Source organism: Diorhabda carinulata, chromosome X, assembly GCF_026250575.1.
Source record: "Diorhabda carinulata isolate Delta chromosome X, icDioCari1.1, whole genome shotgun sequence".
Classification (NCBI taxonomy): domain Eukaryota; kingdom Metazoa; phylum Arthropoda; class Insecta; order Coleoptera; family Chrysomelidae; genus Diorhabda; species Diorhabda carinulata.
In genome coordinates, this window is record NC_079472.1 from 7,068,354 (window position 1) to 7,093,038 (window position 24,685).

Genomic DNA, 24,685 nt, shown 5'->3' on the forward strand with positions numbered 1-24,685 from the left:
CATAAAGCGTACAATGTTCATTTTTGAAAAAAACGCTGAAGCAAGTCAAAAATTTTATTTTACCCAGTCTTTTAACATTGAACAAAAAAATTCAACTTGTCATCATATTTTTTTTTAAATAGATCTTTTACATTATGTCATAAAGCTTGTTTTCCTGTATTACAAAAAATGAATCAACTACGGGTCACATAAATTTTGATTAACTGAACAATCTAAAACTGAACTGTACCCTGTTCACTATCTGATGTGAGCCAAGACGATGGTATATCTGATTTACAGAGAGAGATTTCATGTCTAATTGGTCCTATTAAGACTTCTAAATTGTCGGCTCGGTTAACGTAGACCCTACTTTTTGATTGTCCATACAGAAAAACATCACGGGGGGTAGCATCTGATAACCTAGATGGCCACTCCATTGACCCACATCTTCGACTGTCGGTTCCTACCCAAACATTTATTTTTTGGGGACTCTGATTGTATTTTATTTGGATCCAGTGAGGAATTTCCCTTGCCCAGTAACGACAATTGTGCCAATTTACTGTACTCCTCATATGAACATACTACACAATTTAAAAACTTTGGATATCTATCATAATGCCTCAAGAAGATATCACAAAATTCCGAACGTCTATACAGAACATCTCCTAAAAGCTAGTGAAAAATTTAAATTTTGTTTATGTGCAATTTTTCTCTCTTTATCAAAACATTACTACATTACTACGGCGACCTTTTTTGTTGCAAGGGAGTTTCGTTTGTAATTGTGTGAAGGTTGTCTTTTTATTGACTGCAAAATATAAAACTTTGCATCGTCACTTGTTCCTGCTCTTTCAAATTTTGAAGCACCCCTCACGTTCCCCGTTTCATTAAATTTTGCCACAATTCTGCATATTGTGCTTCAAGTAATTGGAAATCTTTCAAAATCGAAATCCACTGCCTGTCATCGTTAGAATTCCTATTATTTCTCTTTCGGTTGAAGAAGCTATATTGAACATACTGTTTACACTACCACTACTCCAACACTCACAACTATACTGTCTGAAGCACGTTTTGATCACTAAGTTATCATCTTCAGAGACTAAAGGAATGGAAGGCATGGTTTTATCGAATAGCTCCTGCGATCACCCGACATGAGTCCTTTAGACTATTTCCAGTGGAGATACTTAGAAAACATCGTTTATAAAACAAAACCTGCCAATATTCAGGAATTAAAAGATAGGATTACCACAAAGATAAGAAGAATTGAGCAATCAGAGATGTTGCAAAATGTATTGCAAAGCTTTAAAAATCGTACGGCTTATTGTATTGATTTTATTGAGTTGAATGGACAACATTTTGAGCATCTGCTATAATCGCCTTTACTGTATGTTTTTTTAAAATTCTTAATTTTTCTACTTCACAAATTTACTTCTAACATGACACAAACATTTAAAGATTTGTCTTCAGTTGTAGGTTTTCTGCGTCATGATTTGAATAAATATTTAACTGCACCAGTTTCGTTAAACTTTTTACCAACTTCTGACACTAAACCTTATTGCGAGATTTGTATTAGCACATAAATTATTAAAGAATAATCACATTAAACGAGTTTATTGAATCGTAGCCAGCTATATGTACAGTATTTATTGTAACTTTGGTGTAGATACTGTAAATATAGAGAAATGATGTCATTTAGGTATAGAGAATATTACACGAAAAATAATCATTATTTCTGAAGGAAAAACACAAAATATATAGGGTGATTCATTTGAAATAAAAAAGTTCATTATTTTGCGGAAAAAGGAGAGATCTGACAACAATGTAGATACCACCATAATATGCACACAAAAATTTATTTGTATCGTACAAGCCGTTTCCGAGATAATTGAGGCGTTCCATACATAAAACTCACTCTGTAGTATCTAATACAAACATTTTGTAGAAGATTTGATTCTATCAATTTGAATATTGAAAGAAACTGGAAGATTCGAACTGAGTCATTGAGCTCACCCTGAGGAATAAGATGTAGGACATTTGAGTATTCCAGTAAGTTAAATAAAAAATCTTTCGTCATTTCTTGAACAGTTTCAGTATTACTGCTGCAGAAGGCAGCCCCCCTCACTTCAGAGACATGATGTCATATTATATAGGGTATATCGAAAAATGTTATCGATGTCAAAAGGACATTAAAAAGGGATATATAGTGTGTATCGAAAAATACTATCGATATCAAAGAAATACATTATAATCTTTGGTTTTACGACTGGTCGTCGTTGAGTTAGGAAAAAACGGCACACACATACATAACATGTAGGATGTTAAGAGTCCCGCTTTTTAAAAATTATGAAAATAATGTCTTTTGTTTTTTTGTTTAATAAACAGTTCCAGTTTATTGAATTGTTTACTTTTGATTACCCAAAATAAACAATGCCATTTCCAATACGTTTTATATAATGTTGGTTTTAAATGGACAGGTTCAAAATAATTATAGGTGATGGGAAATATTTGACTTTACGATATCAATCCTGTGCTTATCTGTGTACTACTAATACTAAACAATACTTCTATTTATTACTAAGAACTGCTTGAAATGGAGCAAGGCAATGGAATACACAAGACATCTTGATTAAAAGCATGCTCGGGTGAAGCTCAGCTGATCGATTCAAACATGACCATGCAACTTCATTGATCTGTGAAATGGTCACTTAATAGTTACATTATTCTCTATGCAGACTGAGAACGCATTATAGATATTCTTCATTCTGCATCTTAATTATATCAATTCAAATTCAAATTTTATACAATTTGTCTCTATTAACACGTTCAACACATGAATGTACCTACGTACTCGATCGATCTCAAGGGTTTCATTCAAAAAGAGTACCATCTGCTTTTAATATTTCCCTTATCGAAGGAGGTGTTCGATTCACTCCATAAAATCAAAAATGTATAACAATATAAATAAAAACGGTAATCTGCTCCGATATAGACGGTTAAGTATTACTGCGATGTTAACATGCAAAAAGTGTGTACGAAATTTTTACATTTGAACAAAAATCTCACAAAAATGTTTGTCCTGAAACTTTGGATGCCATTGTAAATAACCAAAACTTATTGGATAAGATAATAAACTGTGTCGAATCGTCAAATCAATAAGCAAATCAAAGTTAAGAGCGATGATAAGCACGGGATTGCGTAACTTCACCTGGTTTCTGAAGGTCAAATAATTAATTAACTTTCAAGATTTCCCGATATTGCTAAATTCAAAGGAGGAAAAGCTTTAGGCTTTCCCCCAAGGCAATGTTTGTCGCGAGGTATCTAGCCAAATTCACTAACTCAGTGTTAGTTTATCCACCTAATTCGTGGGATCTTGCGCCGTGTGATTTCTGTTTCTTAAGCTGTAATTTACATTAATATAAATGAGAATTGAGGATAGGAATGAGAAAATGATACGCGTCTTAAAGGAGGTATAAGAAGACTTTTAGCACTGTTTGAAAGAATGGAAGTTTCACATGTAGATACATAAGTATACTTGTTTAAATTCAAAATAAAATATTTTATAGTGACAACCACGTTATTAAATACATACTTCGTACGTTTATTCACAATTTTTGTAATAAATTTAGATTGTCACCACCTCAAATTGTTTTTGTTAAACTTGTCATCTGTTCAAAAAAAACAAGAGAAGTAATTTAACAGATTATCTCATTTAAGTTTTCTCAATTTTCCTCCACTCAAGCTATCTAAAGTTGATAAGTCTCTTTTAGATTGGAATGTTTGCTTTCTAGCGCTTCTCTCCGATAATTTCTGAAATTTATTCTCATTCAATCCAAATTTACTTGAATATTCAAAAAAACTAACTAAACTACAATACAGGCTGAAAGGTCTCTGTAAAAAAAACGGAAGAGAAACAGATGAAAATCAATCAAAATAAAAAAGAACGAACTAAAAAATATAAGCTCTTTTAAGTTAGTTGATTCTCATTGATATGGGAGAAAATTATCGACTTTTTGTTGTTAACTCCGTTGGGAGCTTGTTTACACTTTCTAACAGTTTTTCTATTTAAGTTTTAAAAAGGAGTTATGATGCGATTTAATGTTGAGTGAACCGTTTTAGTAAATTCTAATATGGAACGAAGACACTTGTCACTAACAGAGCTATTGGCATATTGCATGTTGGTATAAGAGAACTGGCAATATATTCAGTTTGTTTCAAGGTGTGATTAGAATTATCTTATTGCCATCTAACTATTCTTATTGCCATTTGTTTATTCAGTTTTTTGTGTTTAAAATCATATGCTGACAAAACTTGACGCAATGTTTCTCAACTGGTATAACTGTATCCTGGATAATCTGCTACCTTTTGCTGTATCACTTTTCCTACGTATAAAAACTGATTTCAGTTTTTCTTTACATGTTTTTTGGTTCTGTGAATGATCCACAGCAACCCCTTTCGTGACTACTCGATAAATGGAAAATTTATTTACTCTAGTTAATTCAGCAATTTTAATTGTAATTGCATTATCAGATTTCTGAATATTTCCATCTTTTAAACATTCGAATATATTTAAAATGTGTTTGTATACCTAAATCTTTACTATTAAATTCATACCTCTCTTTATTCTCACTACACTGTGCAATTTCATTGTCTTCATTCTCCCATGGTCTAAGCAACGCCATAATTCTATTTATCTAAAGAAATGTGGGTGATTCCGTTCTAACTGTGATATTCAATGTCCTGTATTGTTTTTTTGTACTAGTCATTAATTAATAATCAATTAATAAAAATTTTGTGTTAATTGAATAATTCTTAAGATATTTAAACATTATTTTTATACAATATAACTTGCCACTTAAAGAAAACTTATACTACATCACTTGAATGTCAGTACCGTGTCATGTCCATTCCTAGAATTTACCGATAAATTATTAATTTTTTTTGTCGTAACAAATGATTTAAACTAATTACCTTATAAATTCTAATGTTTATGATCAAACTGAGGAAAATTGATGCACTTGTTGTTTAATATCTTAAGTTACCATGTCAGTACCGTGTCATGTCCATTCCTAGAATTTACCGATAAATTATTAATTTTTTTTGTCGTAACAAATGATTTAAACTAATTACCTTATAAATTCTAATGTTTATGATCAAACTGAGGAAAATTGATGCACTTGTTGTTTAATTTAATATCTTAAGTTACCATGTCAGTACCGTGGAACTCAAAATCCGACATTTGTGTCTTGCTCGTGATACTTTGAAGTTGTAGTAAATTCCTCTTAGAGTTTTATTTTTACAGTAAAATAGATGAATAATATGCATAAAAAAGTTAGAAAAGTTAAATTTTAAAATCTTGAAATTTTGAATACAAAAAATCACAGTTAGAACGGAATCACCCATGTATGAATTTAATAAATCTCACCAAATCACGCCACTGCTTATCACATACTATCTAGCAGGAATATTTCAATGAAATTGTGTAAATACGCCTTCCGACAGCTTCAGCCAATAGAAATGTTTACGATTCGATATTTTCATTAGTAAGCAGTGGAAATGATAAGTCCACGTGGACTGACGGTTTGTTAGATGTTTACCGAATATTATACGGGGGTAAACATTATTTTTCATTGCTTAATTTGGTATGAGTGCCCTGCGTATTTATGAAATATTGTTTGTTCCTCGCATAACTGTCTTCTGCAATTGATATTGGAGGTACTATACCACTTAACGTTGAACACTGCAAAATTGTACGAGTTCGAAACGCATGCAACCTTTCAAGAAAGTCCATTTCTCGTAGTCCGAGCAAAAGCAACAAGGATGTTAGACTGCCATCTGCTTTTGCAATGTACACTTCCGTTTATCACAAAAACCGATTGTAAGTTGAGCAAGGTAAAGTGAAGTTTGTCTCTACTTCATCTCATTCGGTTAATATCGATCAATATCGCTAATAGAGTAGTGGATGTTCTACAGATTATAGCAATTCATCGTGAGTGAGAGTTTGGAGAGAACCTGGCGGACGAGTTGAAAAAAATTATCCTTATGAAGGTGACAATATCATAATTTGGGACGGTATTTTTTGGGTAGTCGCTGTATTTATATAATGGCACACAGTAATTTGGAATTTCTGGAGCCGTTGGTGTTATTCATACCGAACACACCTTTCACACTACCCTCACAACAAAACTTATTATAATTACACTGTCTGTCGTGCGTCTACCTTGAGTCTCTGAAGACGATAACTTGGTAATCAAAACGAGCGCCCGATTGTGAAATTTTGAGTATTGGTGTAGAGGTAGTGTAAGATGTGTGTTCAGTATCATTGTTGGGGACTGCTTAGAATCCAATTTTATATTTATTAGTATATTTCAACTTTGAGCTCATAACATTGGTGGACAAAAAAAATTTTTTTGTTGTAACACAAGAATTAATAGCATATTGTGATAAAATGTACCTATACAAATATGAAATTATGGAAAAAAATAATTGTTTTTATGTTACATTTATAGAACCATATTCATTGGTAAAATATTTATTAAAAAAATAATTTCACGTTTTTTAAATCGTATATATTGACAATATTCATAGTTTACTTCTAATAAACATGCCTCATACCTTTTAAAAACAAAAACTTAAAAAAAATCACTTTAAATATTAATTAACTCCACTTTTTCCTTTTATGAGGGGTGGCACTTTGTCTTTTCAAAAACCAACAGTAATCACCGATCATGGCCGAATCCCATCGTCCTTGATACCAAATTTCCATTGTTCTAATTTTTGGTGTATCCGTTCACCCTGCTTATCACTCATAGCTCCCAAATTTTCGGGAAAAAATGTAGATGGGAATGAAGGAAATGTATTACCAATGATATTCAAGCACCAAGGGATTTGTATGCGTCTAGAAGTTCATCAACTAACTGTTGGTAGTTTGGATCCATATCGTTGCTCAAAAATCCCCTTACTACACCAAAAAATATCTTCCATGCTCTAAGTTCCTGTCTGGTGAGCTTTTTTCCAAAATTATAATCGTCCAGCAATTTTCTTATTTGTGGACCAATAAAAATACCTTCCTTTAATTTGGATTCACTCAACTGGGGAAAAACTTCTCTAAGATATTTGAATCCATCACCCTCTTTATCAATAGTCATTAGAAAGTTCTTCATCAATCTAAGTTTAATGTGAAGGAAAGACAGAAGGACATTTCTGGGAACAAAGAGTATAAACTTAACATTTTGGGATCCCGGTTGAAACTCACTTCTTGCTTGTCAATATTTTTTACATGGTGTTAATCTACTGGTTAGTAGGTTTCCGCCATACCATTGGAATTGCAAAAGGCATTTTTTCTTTTCTCATTCATCAACTGCACTAATAACACGCTACAACTAACACAGTATGCGTGGGGGCCCACTGCTTATCTTGGTCTCCAATTAAAGTACCAAAATATTTGAAATAGGCTTTTTTCGCAGTTTCGGAAAATGACCTAACTTGCGATTTCACCATAAATTCTCCACAAATATAGCAAAATTTGTCAGAAGTTTTGCAACTGCGGCGCGTTTCAATCGACATTTTCGTCTTTATAATAAATTTTTTACATTATGAACAGACAAACACTTACTATGAATCCCAACAGAATACTAATTTTTAATGTTTTTTCATGTTTATTATTCTGAATAATGCAGTTCAGGTTTTTTTTCGGCCATAAAATTTACTGATATTAACCGCCACTTTATAACATTACTCACCTGCTAATTTAAACAGAGATAATTAAGCTATTGAAAAGTGGTACGTGTTAGGGCTTAATAAATATTTTTTGTATTATTGGACGAATATATCCATTTAAAAAATAAAGGACTTGCCTGTGTTACGAAAATATTGTTCAATATTTATTACCAATTTCAACTGTTGTTTTGGAATTCATTTCTAGGAATTGTCACTCAGTATAATATTTTTTTAATTATGTTTCCTTAGAACTTTTCCTTAATATTCCTTATTTTTTTTCTATGTCTGTTCCAGTTTGTAGTATAATAAAAAAAGAACGGGGAAAATTAAATCTGTGGTATGGAAAATGTTTTGAATGAAGCGTATTATAAAAATGTAACAATGGTAACATCGTAGATTACTTACCCTGAAACTAATAGCCCCGTTGCAGTTTACATCAAAGGCCTTGAACACATAGTGTGCATATAAACTAGAATCTGAAACAGAGCCAAGTAAGCAAAAATATTAGTCTAGTTGATATCTGATAAGAAATTTGAATTTCATGAGGAAGTTGAGAATATCATTCGGTTTCCAAGATAACATGTGAAAAACATCATTGAACTTTATGTCTAACTCTTACGAGGGTGGTTTGATGGAAGACAGACTTTTCAAAAGTTGACAACAATTCGTGATAGTGATTATATTCTCACTTAAATCTGACATATAGATTAATTTTTTTTGTGTTCTTGTTATAAGGTTAATATATATCGAATGTTAAGCAAATATTATTTTTTAAGTGGAAAAATAATGGAGAAAACCGAGAAAAAGATATATAAATATTATCGTGGAAGTATTCCGTCCCATTGAATTATTTGTGATGATTCTCTGCTTTTAAAACGAAATTACATGAAAAAATGTTTTTGGATGTTTTGAAAGAATTGGGAACTCAGTGGACTAAGTGACCTAGAAGGAGATTATTGAGAAATTGAATATATTTTACGTTTTCATCGAAACCTAAGTCTCCCGTCAAATTGCCCTCGTATTGTATATGTACCCAGTGCCAAGTTATACCTTTTAAATAGAATGTAACTATGAAGACATTTTAAAGGGTTGGATTTTTGTGTATGGAAATGAAGTGTGAAAAAAATCAAATTGAATAAGTCCATTATTTCTGCACATGTTTCTAAAAAACCTCGAAACACGTCAAATTTGAATTGTAAATTGTCATTCTCTGAAATGAAAATGAAAATAGCATTAATAACATGCACTGTCCATCAGAAGTCAGTTGGCACATAGTGTTGCGTAAAAAAGAGAAGAATATACACTACCACCCATAATCCATTCATTAAATTTTAAAATAATACGATCGCATGTTTATATTTTGTCGGTGAGTGCAATAAGTTAAAACTTGCAATTACCCCCTGATTTGTTTCTCAATGAATTATTTCTTTGGTTTTCATGATTGTAGTTTTGTCTCAGTTAGCCCTGTGAGACACAAAAACTGTGATTTATACTTTTTGAACCAAGGCATCTTTTTGTCTACGTAAAAGTAAACGTACCATTGCCGCCGAATTGAGATTACCTCGACGTGAAAAAATATGCATCTACCGGGAACTTTGACAATAGAAAACGTTTAGGGCGTCCTCAAAAAATAACCACAGCCGCTGAGAATGAACTTATTATACTGAATCTGGGGATCTGCCTTTCAGTACTTCTACATTGAAGAGGACATTGAGAGGTGCTGGCCTTTTTTGAAGGGCGAAGAACATAAAAATTGAACGCTTGAAGAGGGGAAGCTAGTTTTATGGAGGGATGAGTCAAAGTTTGAGGATTTTGGAGAAAGAATGGTATAAAACAATATTATGTAGTAGAAAATATAGAACGTTGTGGCCAGCGCCTGATGGACAGACACTTTAAACTCGTGGCCATAAATAATGCACTACCCTTTATTTCAATATCAAAAACTTAAATATTAAACTTTTGGGTTTCTTTTTTTTTCCATCACATAAAGTTGAAGTATTTTAAATGTTAGCAATAAAATGTAGCAAAATTTGTTATCAGCAAATAATTGGTTTTGTGGTTTTTTAAAATTTTAATTTTATGCATATTTTAATAGCAATATTAATTTAAATTTATTAAAGAAAAATTTTTTTTTAAAAAATCGGGGTGGTGAGTTATTTTTGACCACGAGTGTATTTTCCACTATGGCAACGATCCCAAGCATTCCTCGAAGCTGTGCAAAGAAATGGAAAGGAAAAATGTATTGAAATTAATGATTTGGCCGTCATATTCACCCTACCTCTACTGCATTGGGTGGTTGTGGGACAAATTGGACAGGGAAGTCAGAAAGCAGGATGAAACCAAATGATCAAAGATGATGCCACCAACAAACAAAAGGGGTACAAATCAAGAATAGTGAAATAAAAAAAGATAACAATCCTAGTGACAACAGAAGTTGACCGCAATGAATATTGCGAACGTATGAAATTTGAAAAACTGAATTAAATGTATGCTGAAGATATAATTACTCTAATGGGAAAAAGGAGGTGAAAGAAGATAAGGAAGATCTAGCTCAAGGAGTTTGCATATAAATTGGAAAGATAGGAATCAATAAATGAATAGAAAATATTAATGCCAAGACTGTCTTCTGTGGTATAATGGTGTACTCAAATTTCATTCACGTTCATCTACTGTGACTTATCGACATAAAAAATTCACTTGTATTACTTTGAAGATATCAAAAGATTCGTTTTAATTTTCCATGTGAGAGAGACTTTTATCGGCATCAAACAATCGTAGTATCCACCTTGCATATAAACTTTTGTAAGTAACTTTTCCTGTAAATCGTTCGATTGAAATCTCTCAGGACATTTCAGATAATATTTAGGTAACTTATATTTTGTTTAATCATTTTATGTATGAGCAACATGGCGAAAACAAACTGAAAAGTCTCGCTTTGGTCTAATCACCCTTGTCATTTTTTTATGCTGTTTTATTTTATTTTTTAGTGACATGGCTTCTCAATCTGTTTTTTAAACTTTGAGATGTTTTACCAAAAAAAAAAAAAAAAAATAAGAACAAATATTTAAGAAAATATGTTTGGTATATTTATTCATAAGTCGACTCTTTTCACAGGCTAATTCTCCAGTTGATACGTCTCAAAAAGCTCTTGACTCGAACCTCAACTAAAACGTAGACGTTGTCGGAAAGATACAAAAAGATAAGATGTAGGAGACAAACATTTTTCAGCTATGCGACGTTATTTGAAATGTTGGAGTAGAACGTACGTCATGCGACATTTAATTTTATCCGTGTAATTTTTGTTGAATTTCAAGAGGCGTAGTGCTTGTTCCCTTTATTGACGTCCTTTCTTATTCGAAAAGTTTAGTCAATCTCCAGTTTTGCTACAATTTTTATTTATAATAAAATTTTTATGGGCCTAGATCATGATTCTAGAATTTCAGACATTCTAAATGGAATGGAAATATATATTTTTATGCTAAACACTTTACTTTCACTGTTCGCAAAAGCTAAAAATTCATTTATGTAATTGAATAATGTCGTGACAACCAAAAAGGGCGTTTACACTAAGATCGCGCCAACTGTATGAATAAATAATTTGATATTGAGCAAAAATTTCTTTAAATAAGACAAATTTGAGAGCCATTTAACAAAACAATTGTTCTGATTCAACTAGAAGAGATACAACTTAATAATTGCAACAATGGTAACGAGCGGGCAACTAAGATCGGCAGCTGTATTAGAGAAAAAAAGTAGACAAAAGTGGACCCGAAAAACACGTGGAAATAAGAGTTTTAGGTACAACACTAGAGAGAGTATTTTATAATGTAGAAGTAAAAAAGCAATTTTTTTTAAAAATCATTGTATTGAGTAGCACTTTATACACGTTAATAGAATACTTGGCATTTTTCATCTCACAAGTTTAGTCTATCTCTCCAAATAAGAACCGGGGAAGAGTGGGAATCTTGTTATGAAAAAGTGCCTGTGAGTCCGGTTCTGCTTAGCCAAATTTTATAAGCTTGATGTTGTTTAAAACAATTTTTGTCCAGTAATATAAAATATTTCGAAGTTTTTTGAAGATACGAAAATCGAAATCGGATATTCACGTTTGTTGAATGTTGAATACCTATCATGGAAGAAAATGGTAACACATCACTCAATAAGTCCTGTGACTAACTGAGAAAAACACATTTTCTTGTCAAAAATCGATTTTATTAATCAATGTAATCTCCTTTAAGAGCAACATAATCATTCCAACGCTTCCTCAAACTTCTGGATGCCGTGTTTGTTGAGGTATTTGTCTTTTGCTTCTTCAATTGAGCTGAATTTTTTGCCGGCGAGCTTTATTTCGAGATTTGCGAATAACTAGTAATCACTGGAGACCAGATCTGGACTATACGGTGGATGAAGAAGCAATTCGAAGTTTAATTCGTTCAATTTAACCATCGTTGCCATCGACAAAACAGATAATTTTGGACAACCTTCACAAAATTCATCCTGTAGCGAAATGCGACCGTGATTGAATTCGGAAAACCAGCGGATTGTGGTGGTTCATAACCAAAATTCATAGCGAGTTGATCGGCAAACTGCTGTTGGTTCAATCCACATCGAAAGTCATAGAAATTTATCGCACGACAATTTTTGCCATTTAATTCCATTTTTGACAAAGATGAATGTTTCAAGTATCTGTAAAGAGCTCAAACAGAACTTTACGACAATACGTTCTGAGTCTCGACATTTATTATCCATATTTTGTATTTGAAAAATAATTTGCTCAATTGGTGGAGCAATTGTTTTCGACTCAAAAAATTGAAGCAAATAATTAAGGAATAGAAAGGTGCAGAAGGTTTGGGGAATCCGAAAATTAAGTGATGAATTGGTTATGGTGTAACTATTTATTAGCCATCAAATAGTCACTATTAGAAGCTGGAGCTATACAGATATCAAAATGGAGTTACATTTAAATGTTACTTACGTAAATTACATGTTGTTGGCCATTTACGTATTTTATTTTGATAAATCATTTTGAAAAAAGCTGTACGCAACAATTAGAAATATTTATTAAAATCCGGTAAAATATTTTCATAGGAATTTTCTTGTACTAAAAACAGATGAGGTGCGATGATTAAGTTCTGGGAATTTGGTCAAAGCTCGTATCTGACAACACTGCGTCACATATGTATAGCAATTTTACTTTCACCCTGCAGTCGAGAGCTCTTTTAGTTGGTTTTTTGTACATATTTTTCTGAAGAAACTTTTTCAGTGGTATTGTGACTCATATTACAAGGAACGAATAGTGATTCAATTTTTAGTAGTATCTCAAATGGTGCTAAAAGCTGTCACCCTTAAGAAAAAAAGCGATTTGCAATTTTAAGAAGAGAACGTCAAACAAAAGCTATTATGTCCTTTGTCCATTATTAATCCATCTTTCTGTGGGCCAATCAATAACTGGAAAGTGTTATGTTAATTGCGTTAGTTGGCGTTTTTTGTGTATGTTCCGAAATCGCCAAGAGAAGCTGAATCCTACCACGATAATTTACCGGCCTATTTCTCATTGATTGTTTTTTCGACAAAACACTTCATAATCATGATATACCTCCTGGTACTTTGTTTATTTCCTAAGACGAAGTCATGTGTGGGCTCACAGAAGATGTAATCATGTTTCTAAACGATTTAACTTCAGACCACTACCAAGGATGCTATGAATTGTGATGGTAATGTTGGTATCATACAATATGATGGATACTATTGGAAAAATCGATAATAAAATGTGTGAAACTTTTTTGTTTGCTTTTAACGACAAATTCCAGGAACTTAATTGCCACACCTCGTAACTATGTTGATAGTTTGTAGCATAGATGAACCATTCCAAATGTTTCTTTTGGAGGTAGAGAAATTATTTGTACTTACTTCCGTGAGGAAAAAATTTAGAATAAATTTCTTTAAAGCTATCTTCGTGGACAACACCTTCTGGACATTCCTGCAACAGAAATTTTTCATGGAATATTTTTCGTTGTTAAGTAAGTATTATTAGAACAAGCTATTTCATCATATATAAGTGCTTCAACCACTAAATTCATTACCATTATGATCCATTATGGTTGAAAATAAGTATCGCGGTAAGTTTTGAGTTTGTCACTAATTACGGCACATTTAAAAACCTTCCTAATGCATTCTGATAATTGATCTGTTCTATTCTTAGTTACTATTTCTACAAGTGCTAATGCCTCTAAAAAAGATATGGATAGATTTTTTTTTGAAAATATGTCTTAGTTGATTGCAAATTAATATGTAGTTGTTATTTAAAAAACGGAAATAGCAAACCAAACTAAAAATTACAGAATAAATTTTCTTCAAAAAAGGGTAGAGTGATTAATAAAATCTCTCATTTTAATGTAAGAATGCGTTATTATTGATGTTCATTGATTGAATTTTGAATTATAAAAATAGCTTAGAAAGCACTGCATGCCTTTCCAACTGAAACTGATACCTGAAAAATTCTTTCCTAAATTTTATTTTGGTTTGCTATTGAGGCGTGGTTTTTAGTTTATAAAACTATTATTTTTATAGTTTATAACGACTGGAAAATTGGGATTCGGATACCTATTATTGGAGAGTATCAAGCAGGGTTTACCTAAGGTGGAGTTACCACAGAATAATTGTTGACCCGAACACAACTATGTTAGATATGAGTAGAATCTACATACTGTTCATTGATTTCATTGAATCAAGAAAACTAAAAGCAAAGTAACGGTCGATGGTGGTATTAGAAGCCATTATGAGGATGAGTCATATTAATTCTATAGGAATTATTTATCAACAAAAAAACAGGGTTGCTTATACCTACGATAGTTGCGTGGATATAAATCGGCCCACTGTAAACTTTATAATTGTTAATTATTCATCAGATAAAAAAAAGTAATTTGCTGTTTGAAAGACAATATTTAATATGGTTAGATATGAGTATAGATTTATCAGCAAGGCTGTTAGTTTAATGCATACTACACTACAAAAAGCCACCAAAGTTATTGCTTCAATCGAAAATGGAGTTGGTCAACGAGCTGTTGTTAGAAATTTGGATATGACCCGCGCAGCAGTTTAAAGAGTGTGCCAGCGTTATGACAAGAATGGATCCTTTAATAGGCAACCTGGAATAGGCAAAGGGCGACTTACAACCGCTCGTGATGACAGCTTTATTGTGTCAACAACTTTAAGAAATCGTCACCTTAATGCCATTAAAGTATAATCGCGTGAGGTGCAAGGAGTGACTATTAGTCAGTGGACAGTAAAACGAAGACTGCAGGAAAATAACCTAAACCCTAAAACACCTGCAATTGGTCCAAAACTTACTTCAGCTTATCGGCAAACACGCCTGCGTTTTGCACAGGATCCTAAACTTCTATTAGAGAAACTGATCGCCCCTTGAACAAGAAGTAACGTAACTTTATCTTTCTGAAACATTTTAAGACAATTTTTCAACCGCCCAACAGAGAGATTTCTGTTAAAAAAGAAAAGTTCATAAAAGATATACCGCATAAGCTATTTAATTATTTTAATAGAATTACATTTTGACCCCTGTCATCGGTTAATTAATTTTTAACAATCTTCGCATTTGGTGTGAAACATGATGAAGCGCAAACAATATTGCTTACAGTTCACGTTTTATATTTAAAGTTCTTGTCGGTATTTAATATTCCTATCGCATAAAGTGGAATGTTAATGATAAACTGTGCATTGATATTGAAGAGGCTGTAAATACAGCTAAATTTAAATTATTATCGAAAAAATCGAGTCAGCATTATGATATTGCCTATTATAATTTTCTCAAGTGGTTTAGAATGAAAAAAATTGAAGGGAACTCGTCTTTTTGGCATATCTAGAAGAGAAATCGAGAAGTATGGCTCTTGTTAACTTCGTGGATCAAGTTTTTTATGATGACGTCGAGTGCGCTAGTTAAAAATCGGTTTCAAGGTAATGGCATTCTTTTAGAGGAGAGATTGAGGTTATAGTCTTAAGGAAATTAGAAAAAGATGTTCAGAGGTTTATAAATGAGGTAAAAGATGAGGAGAGAGAGAAAAACGCTTTTTTGTCAAAAAATTGTTATAATTTGTAGACAAAAGCTTGTAAAAACTAAAAAATAAACAAAAAAATTTCAATATACAGAGAAAAACCACAATGAGTAACAAAATTATAGGTAATATTAAAAGGTAATAATCAGTATATAATATCAGAGATGCGACTCAATAAGGGCATAATAAACTGTGAAGAAGATGGATAAGTTCAGTTCTTTGAAAACTGATCTCAGCGTAAAACTTTTTTAGATAAGGCAGCAATATTAAAATCCCATTTCAAGGAATTGTCCACAACAAGCCTTAAGAATTTTACAGATTCAACGACGTTGAGACAGAGAAGATTAGAATCGCACCATGATTTAATGGTGTCGTCTGCAAATAGACATATTTTACCAATGATGTCTAGATAGGCGATGTCGTTTATGAACAGAAAAAACAATATAGGGCCTCGTACTGAAACTTGGAACACTCTCCACATTCTATTGGCTTGAAAAAGACATCGTTGCATCAACTCTTGCAAGCTGACTTCTGTTTGTAAGGTTAAACTATTCGAAAGGTGTTCCCCTGAAACCGTAGTACTGTAATTTGTTGATTAAAATATTATGATTAACACAATCGAAAGCTTTAGAAAAACCACAAAAAGTTGTTGCAGTGATATTTAGGAGGGAAAATATAGCATAATTTGTGCATTTGTTACTTAAAAACCCAAATTGATGGGAAGTAACTATTTTATATTTAAACAGAAATGATAAAAGCCTATTGTAGAAGTAGCTATTATTTACGGAATTTATGGAGTCTGTCGAGGGTTGTGCACAATATTTTACTCAAATAGATAATATTTGACTAAAAGAAAGTCATTGATTGTTCCAATTTCAAATACTAAAACGATGATAATTCGATTTTTTGCATGACTATTATCTATTATTCATGAAAGGGCAATTGTTGAAAATATGATCTCGACTGCAGGCTACAGCGGTAACCTAACTACATTTCATGAATTGACCGATAATGTTGATTAAATTGGCAACTCGGTTAGTTCAAAGGTGTATAATCAGCAACTCTACCATATTTTTTTGTCTCTTCATAAAAAACTGTGTCTCCGTATGCTGGGATTTTTCATATGTAATTTTTATTGACTTTGTCGAATACGTTCTTAACATTTATAAGAAACAGGTGTATATCTTCGTCTTCTTTTATTTCTGTTTCTGTTATTTGTCTCATTATGTTATGTTAAGTTTTATTTTGTTGTTCTTCTGTTTGTTCTGATTCCTTGTTTTGATTCATTTATTGTTTTTGTAATGTCTATAATTTATATAATTATTGTTTTTTTTGTGTGCCTGTTTTTCTATAACAGTTTCATTATTTCCACAATGCAGTCTTCTGGTGCTCCTCCTGTGTATATGTTTTGATTTTGATAGTTTTATTTCTATTCATTTATATTTCTGTCGCTTTTACCATGTCTGTCGTTATTTTGTCTGTTTCTGGTGTCTTCTTTTATTTCAGTTTGTGTATTTTTTGTTGTATTTCATTTGTAGGTGTTTGATTTTTTGTTGTTTTTGTTTTTGCTACTCCCGCTGCTTTTTCTTTAGTCTCTTTATTTTCCGTCTCTTTTATATTATTTTTTCTAAGAGATTTCTCCATCTTTCCATGATATCCTTTTCGTTTATTATTTTGCGTCTTTTATAATAATGATTTAGTTGTTTTCATTAGTGTTATAAACATTTTTATCCACGACTGTTGTATAAAGTACTCATTATACGTCTGATCGCTCGATCTTAATAATCACGACAGTGATTAATGAATCCATTTATTACTGCTGTCAGATGCTTTCTTGATTTAGCTATATTATATTGTTTTGCTACAAAATATCGGTTTTAATAATTTTCTCATGTAAAACACTACTAAATATTTTCAATTTAGTTCTGTACACCTGAAAAAAAATTAAAAAGTGAATTTTCTTAGACCAGATTCGAATCCAGGACCTATAGTTTGAATGCGCGGAGCCTGTCAAAATTATGGTGTGTTTAGATTTCTGTTAGTTTTGATATATTATGTTAAATTATGTTAAAAACCAGAAATTAGAGAAACTGCTAAAATTGTCTCAATAAATTTATTGCCGGAAAAGTCAAGGAAAGTATATATTATGGCATATGAATTTTCAACTGGCGAGAGGGAATGTCTATTAATAGCTATAAATAAGATAAGATAAGATACCGAATAATTGTAAAACTAATACATAGATTTTTGTGTTGATTAGTACGGAGATATCATCATCATCAAGCCTTTCAATTATTTATAGCCTTTTTTGGGATGGATTACTCTTCGTATTCTACTTATGTTTTCTCTATAGTTTATCGTTTGTCTTTGCTGCTTTTGTTATTATTTCCCATTATTTTCGGCTCCGCCACTTTGTGCTCAAGTTCTCTATATTAAGTGCTCTCATGTCCTTTATTTCTTTCTGTATAGTCTTTCTCGGTCTGCCTCTTCTCCTTGGCCACAATGGGATCCATTGCGTTATTCTTTTGATCATTTCAATTGGTTTTCTTCTGATTATATGCCCAACCCAGTTGAGTCTTTGTGCTTTTATGTATCTCACTATATTTTCCTTCTTCAGCTCTTTCTCTAATTCTTCGTTTTCCTTTGCTCTCCTTTCTCCCTCCTGTGTTGTGTTTTGACCTGTTATAGTTATTATTATTATCTGTCTCTCGGTTATTCGTCTTTCCTTTTGTTGATTACTGTTGTTTCCATCCTATACGTTATTACTGGTCTTATTAGGGTTTTGTACATTTTTATTTTGTTTTCTTTGGTTACGTTTTTGTTTTTAATTTTTGAAAATTAGAAACCCTAGTTTCAAACTCCATCTTTATGGCATTATATGCTGCTCATATTTCTATAATAATTTACATTTTTTTTCGGATGGTTCATATATTTATATAAGTTCGTTATTTATTTCACCTAGCCCTACTATTTTCTTGTTTCTTTTGAGGTCTTCGTAGCTGGACGGTTTACGCTCAGCGTATTCTCTTGTACTCCCTTTTTCTTCAATCAGAAAGTCTTCTTTCACTTTTTCTTGCTGTGTGTCATTGTTCATCGTCGTGTCGTTTGCCGCTTTTCAGTCGGATGTCATTGATTTCACTTGTTCAACCTCAAAATTTTATCAAATGTCGCGCATGTTAGGGAATTGTTGTAACTGACTTAGATTTCACTTTTGAGAGTAAATTAAAGAGCTTCTTTTTAAGCTACTATTAGAAACAATATATTAAAAAAAAACGAAATACCATTCAGAGTATTTCAAGAACAGAAATGGACTGCCGTTCAATCTACTCTTCAAAGTTTAAGAGTTTGCCTCGAAAATGGGAGATACTAATTGCCTTGATATTTTTATATAAATAAATTCAATGAATTGCGGTCAATAAAACTATACATTCTATTCGTAAGTTTTTACGTTTCGGTTTATTTGATTTTGCCATTTTCAAAGTTATTAAGCTAAAATTATTCAAGTACACTTCACAGAGATAAGTTCAAACATTGAAACAAATTTACAGTTTATTTCACCGCAACTCATAAAATTTATTTGTTTAAATCACTATAATGTGATTTTTTTGTATTTTATTTTAGAAATTGATGTTTTTTTTATATTTCAAGTTTTTTAGATTGTTTATGGTTGCAATATACAGAGTGAGTTTTATGTATAAAACGCCTCAATTCTCTCGGAAACGATTTGTACGATTTTTATAAGTTAAGTAACCGTCAATGAAAAAGGGACCAATTATTTTGTCGCCTATTATTCCAGTATATACATTCAATTATGCCTATTTACGTTTCTATTAATACAAAAAGTGGTCTCATCGCAAAACATTAAACATTAAAAAATTTGGATTGTTTAAATTGTAACATTTTTCCATCATTAGGTCTGCAAACTCTTCACGTCTATCAAAATCGTCATCTTACAACTCTTGAGCCAACGTCACTTTGTATGGATGGAATTTATTATCACGTAAAATTTTTCATGAATATTTGTCTAGTACTCTGAATCGTTCTAGCAGGACACAAACATCTTAATTTGTTTTCAGTTGATTCATGTTTTCTGCGCTCTGATTTGGATAAATCTTTTACTGAACCAGTTTCGTTAAACTTTTTTCCTAATTTACTGACAATAGATATTGTTATGGGATTTCGGTTAGGATATAAATTATTAACACGTTCACTTCTACGCCTATCACCATATTCTAACATCAATAAAATATTAATTCGTTCTTTTTCAGATAAACGATTCATTATGACTTGTAATAAACTTCAACAATAATAATTTATTGAAAAGACAATATTTTTATTGTAGCAGTCATAGTCACCTATATATTATTCCGGTGGAAATAGCGCAAATAGTAGTTTTAACTTTGAAATTATGGCATTTAGGTATAGGGAACATTGGATGAAAAACAAGTATTTCTAAAATCGAAGAATATACAGAGTGATCCATTTCAAACAACAAAGTTCATTATTTTCCCGGAAAAGGGAAAGATCTGACACATAAATAAAACTCATTCTGTAGATTAAATTGTTTCCTCGAACCAATAGATTCTGAATCCAATACCAACATCAGTTAAAAGTGGACAATACAAGAATAGAATACGATTATAATATATGTTGGAAATTACTACTTTCATCCAAAATACTTGATCATAGTCTCCTCTTATAGATTATCGAAAACCTTCTAGCTTTGTTCTTCGGGTCGAATTCCGAACGACGCGACGTGCACATGCGATCCGAAATTGACCCGCGAACAAAGCTCATAAATTTATTGAGAACCTATTTTGAAAACGGTGGGATAGCATGGGAAACTACATCGCCATCGGCTATTAATAGAAGGTTGATTAGAAACACCTATCCTAAAGAAATAAGGGAACTAATATCTGAAAAAAGAAAACTTGGAAGAAAAAGGCAGTAAAGTAGAGTACCAGAAGATAAAATATTCTCAACATGCTACCGAAAGAAAAGAAGAATCCATTAATAATTATAGAAAATTGACAAACGACAGCAGTACTGAATACTCACTCTGGATACTCACTAACCAACTATAAAGACTTATAATGAGAATACCACATTTCAGATTGGGAGATAGTAAATGGGCAAGAAATAATGAGCAAATCATCTAGAAAACATCTTTTAACCACATGAAGATCAAGATGAAGAACCCACTTTGGAAAAAATCCACCAAAAAATAGAAATTACTTTCCCAAAGAAGTAATTACCAAAATACAAGAAAATGTTAATCCGAAAAAAGCTCCAGGTATTGACCTATTTACTGGTGAAACTTTAAAACAACTATGCAAAAAAGCAATAGTTAAACTAACTTTTGAAAATTGCGGAGGTTATAATGATATCCAATCCAGGGAAACCACCACACGAAGAAAGAGAAGTTAATCCTAATCTCCAATTTGGATTTAGAAAGATGTGACATGAAGGTTTGATACATAAACTCAAGCTTTTCCTCCTAGAGCAATCTTCGTATATTCTCCATCCACACATATCGGAAAGAAATATATTTTCGAATCAAACAAAAAGAAGCTTATTACGATCTTAAAGAAAGTAAGCTCTGGAATAGCTTCTAATCTTACTATACATATGTGACATTCCAGAGTGAAAAAACAATACCATAGCTATCTTCGTCGATGACACTGCCTTTCTAGCAGTAGGAAGGGACAATGAAGAAGCAACCAGCTGTCTACCTTATCTATGACTGAACGAAGAGATGGAAAATTAAACTTAATGTAACTAAATAATTTCATATTAACTTTACGAACAAAACGATAGATCATACTCCAGTCAGAATAAATTATAACCTGATTCCACACTCAAACACAGCACAATCCTTAGATATTACCTTAGATACCAAACTTCGATAGAAAGTGCATGTTAAAAAGAAAAAAGAAAAGCTTGGACTGAAATGTCTCTACATAATAACGCAGATTCTTAAGCTTGTACAGACTTATGGTATTTATCTATGGGGAAGTACAAAGCAAGCAACTTAGTATTCATCCAAAGATTCCAAAACAAAGTGCTGAGAACACTGTTGACCAGATCATAGATAAATTAATCAAGAGTCACGAAGAATGACTCCATCATCATGTCAATGTCGAGGCTATCCAGCTCCTTGACAATACAGGGTTAGAAAGACTTTAGAAGATCAAGCCCTTTGAATTTGTTTTAGTGCAAAAGCAAAGCTTGTGCATGCCTTTATATGTGTCGAATTTGAAAAAAATCTTGTAAGGGTGATATTCCCGAAGAAATTTTGTTGTATAAAGTGTTTCATAAAAAGATCATCTGTACTCAAAATAAATACACATTTTTTACGATTTTGCCAAAACTAATGGTCACATTGTAATGAAATTTTATATGAATATGTTTTGGAAGTTGATACATCCCATGAATTTGTTTTTATATCTGACTATCATACAGGGTGCTAGTTACAAAGTTCGTACCAAGCGGTACTACTGAAAATAACTTTTTTAAAGTTAGATTTATTAATCAAAATTGCAAGTTATCTTGAACATCATTCAGTTTTACACTAAATAAAACACTTAATAGCTGCATTAGAGCTTTCTGAACATTCACCTAAGGTTAATAACATGTGTATTCAATATTTGAGTACATTTGCTTAATAATATCTAATTTTAAAAATAACAAGGTTTCAAAAACCTTATAATTGTCGAGTTTTCGTTGTAACTATCAATAAATTATAGCTTTTCATGGAAATATTGAAGAAAATCAAGATACCGATTAATGGATTTTTGTGAAACGTTAAAAGAAACGAAAGGCGTTACGACAATTTTTTATTAAGCAATTTTCTACCTATCTTAGATATGGAGTGACAATTTTTAGAAACCCTTTGTAGAAAATGGGTTCATTCAGAAACAGACTGTATATACAATTACAGTTTAGGTCAAATTTAGTTTTATCGATCACACTGACCAGTTCTAAGGCAATTATACCTGATATTCTAATTTTTATTACTTAGAACTTTTTCAGCAGCATCGTACAATATTTTATGAAGTATACAAACTTTCACTAGCAGGAGCCAGGAAGAAACCTAAAAATTTATTTTATTCATTGGTGAGTAAAGTTTTTTTGCTCTAAACCGTTTCTCTTTTGTTGTTCATTATACGATCGAAGTAATGAGATGGAACACTCAATTTAAATTATTAATATTTCCAATAGCTGATTATGAATACAATAGAGGTAGAGAGTATTATTATTATTCCGAAACGTAGTAAAACTTTGTGGTACGTGACAATACCGAATCACTTTCCACTAAAATTTAATGAACCTTAAATTTTACTTCTACAAATAAATTTGAAAATAAAATTACTCACAGTTTTAAATCCTCTGTACATTATTCTAATTTCTTGTCTGGTGAATTTGGTTAATTTACAAAGATCTTCGAGAGCAACTGGTACTGGCTTTGGTACTCTGGACGGTTCTATTTCAAACATAACCTCTTCGACGGGACTTTCTGAAGGAGTAGCCATCTTAGATAGGGTATGGTTCAGTTGGTGGCTTTTGGAAAAACCTGAAAATAAATTTGAAAATTTAACTATAGCGCTCACAGATAACTCCTATATGTCGATGGGACAAAAGTAAAAATTTGAAATTCTTTCACTAAACTAAGAGAGGTTTATAGGAGATTGAATACTTAACGTCAGGAGGTTAGTTTTAAAACAAATTTGATTAATTATTGTAAGATTTTTCTTTTATATTTGTAATATGTCAGTAGTACATACGATATGTTTGAGAAAATAAGACTGACAGATCTGCAAATAATCAGACAACGTTCCGGCCTGTAGTAAGTTTTGTTTATACCTGTCACATCCTTAGTCCTAGTTTCAGCTCCTAGCAAATTATTTTTGACAGTATCAACAGTGAAGCAACAGCCTTCTGCAATTAAATTTTGTAATAAACTTGGTGAATGCAGAAGTACTCACACTCACGGCTGAGTATTTCTGCATTACTTATATTCATATTGACCTAATTATGTACAAATTAGCAAATATATCTGACTAAAAGTCAATTTAGAAACTTTTACGCTTGCGTCCGAAATGTGATTTATAAACACAAACGTCCGAATTCGCGTTCAAGTTCGCGCCGAATTTGCGCTGAAAGTTATCCAATTTTTATAACCAATGAAAACAGGAATCAATTTTTTTATAATATTGTATTCCTCCTCTTTGTTTCTTAGGCCTATTTATTGGACGCACTTTGAATTGTCTATGTCGTTTCCTTTTTAATTTTACTAAAGCATAGGGGCACAAAATATCAGTGAACACTGCTAGCTTTACAAATATTAGGTTTTCCTGCTCAACGAACAGAATTTTTTTAAAAGCACAAATATAACTAGGATAGAAACAAATCTAACAAATGCAGAGAATTAAAATAAATGAAACAGAGATTAGATTTTTTACCATGCAAATGGAATGTCTATATACGAAAAATATTTTGTGGTTTTGTCAAATGGTATTTCTAATTGGTCCAAATAGTTCCAAGTAATTAAATGCCCAGAGACAAAGGAAAGTTGATAAATCCAACTTTATTAATTATTTTGATCCATTTTAATGTATTTAAATCAAATAGTTTCCACATATTTTTTGGACATGTACCCGACATTTGTGAACTCTACAATTGCATGTGTGGAATAAATAATCAGATTATAGACATTATTGAAAACATGATTCTTGACAAATTTTAAACCTCAACAGCAAACGATAACTTACACAGTTGAAGCCATAAGCATCAAAAATATTCTGTAATAGTTAATAAAAAAAGTAAGTGGGCTCCAGCAAAAACTGTCCTTCAAAAATTTTAAAAACAACATATTAAAACAATTGTTCGGTAGTCCTAAGGGTAAAAAGGGTAAAAAGTTGGAA

The 24,685-nt window shown here is 31.8% G+C and overlaps 1 protein-coding gene across 3 annotated transcripts in view; it reads right to left on the bottom strand.

Annotated features, from left to right (window-relative positions):
* The window catches only part of LOC130901017 (Kv channel-interacting protein 1-like), a 69,717-nt gene that overhangs the window by 4,841 nt on the left and 40,191 nt on the right, over positions 1-24,685 (bottom strand). For all 3 annotated transcript variants that reach the window (XM_057812063.1, XM_057812065.1, XM_057812064.1), the window contains exons 2-4: positions 23,138-23,334; positions 13,603-13,672; positions 8,098-8,168 (exon numbers count right to left, since the gene is read on the bottom strand). In XM_057812063.1, the coding sequence (XP_057668046.1) occupies positions 8,098-8,168; positions 13,603-13,672; positions 23,138-23,334 (338 nt within the window). The remainder of the gene's footprint in view (positions 1-8,097; positions 8,169-13,602; positions 13,673-23,137; positions 23,335-24,685) is intronic.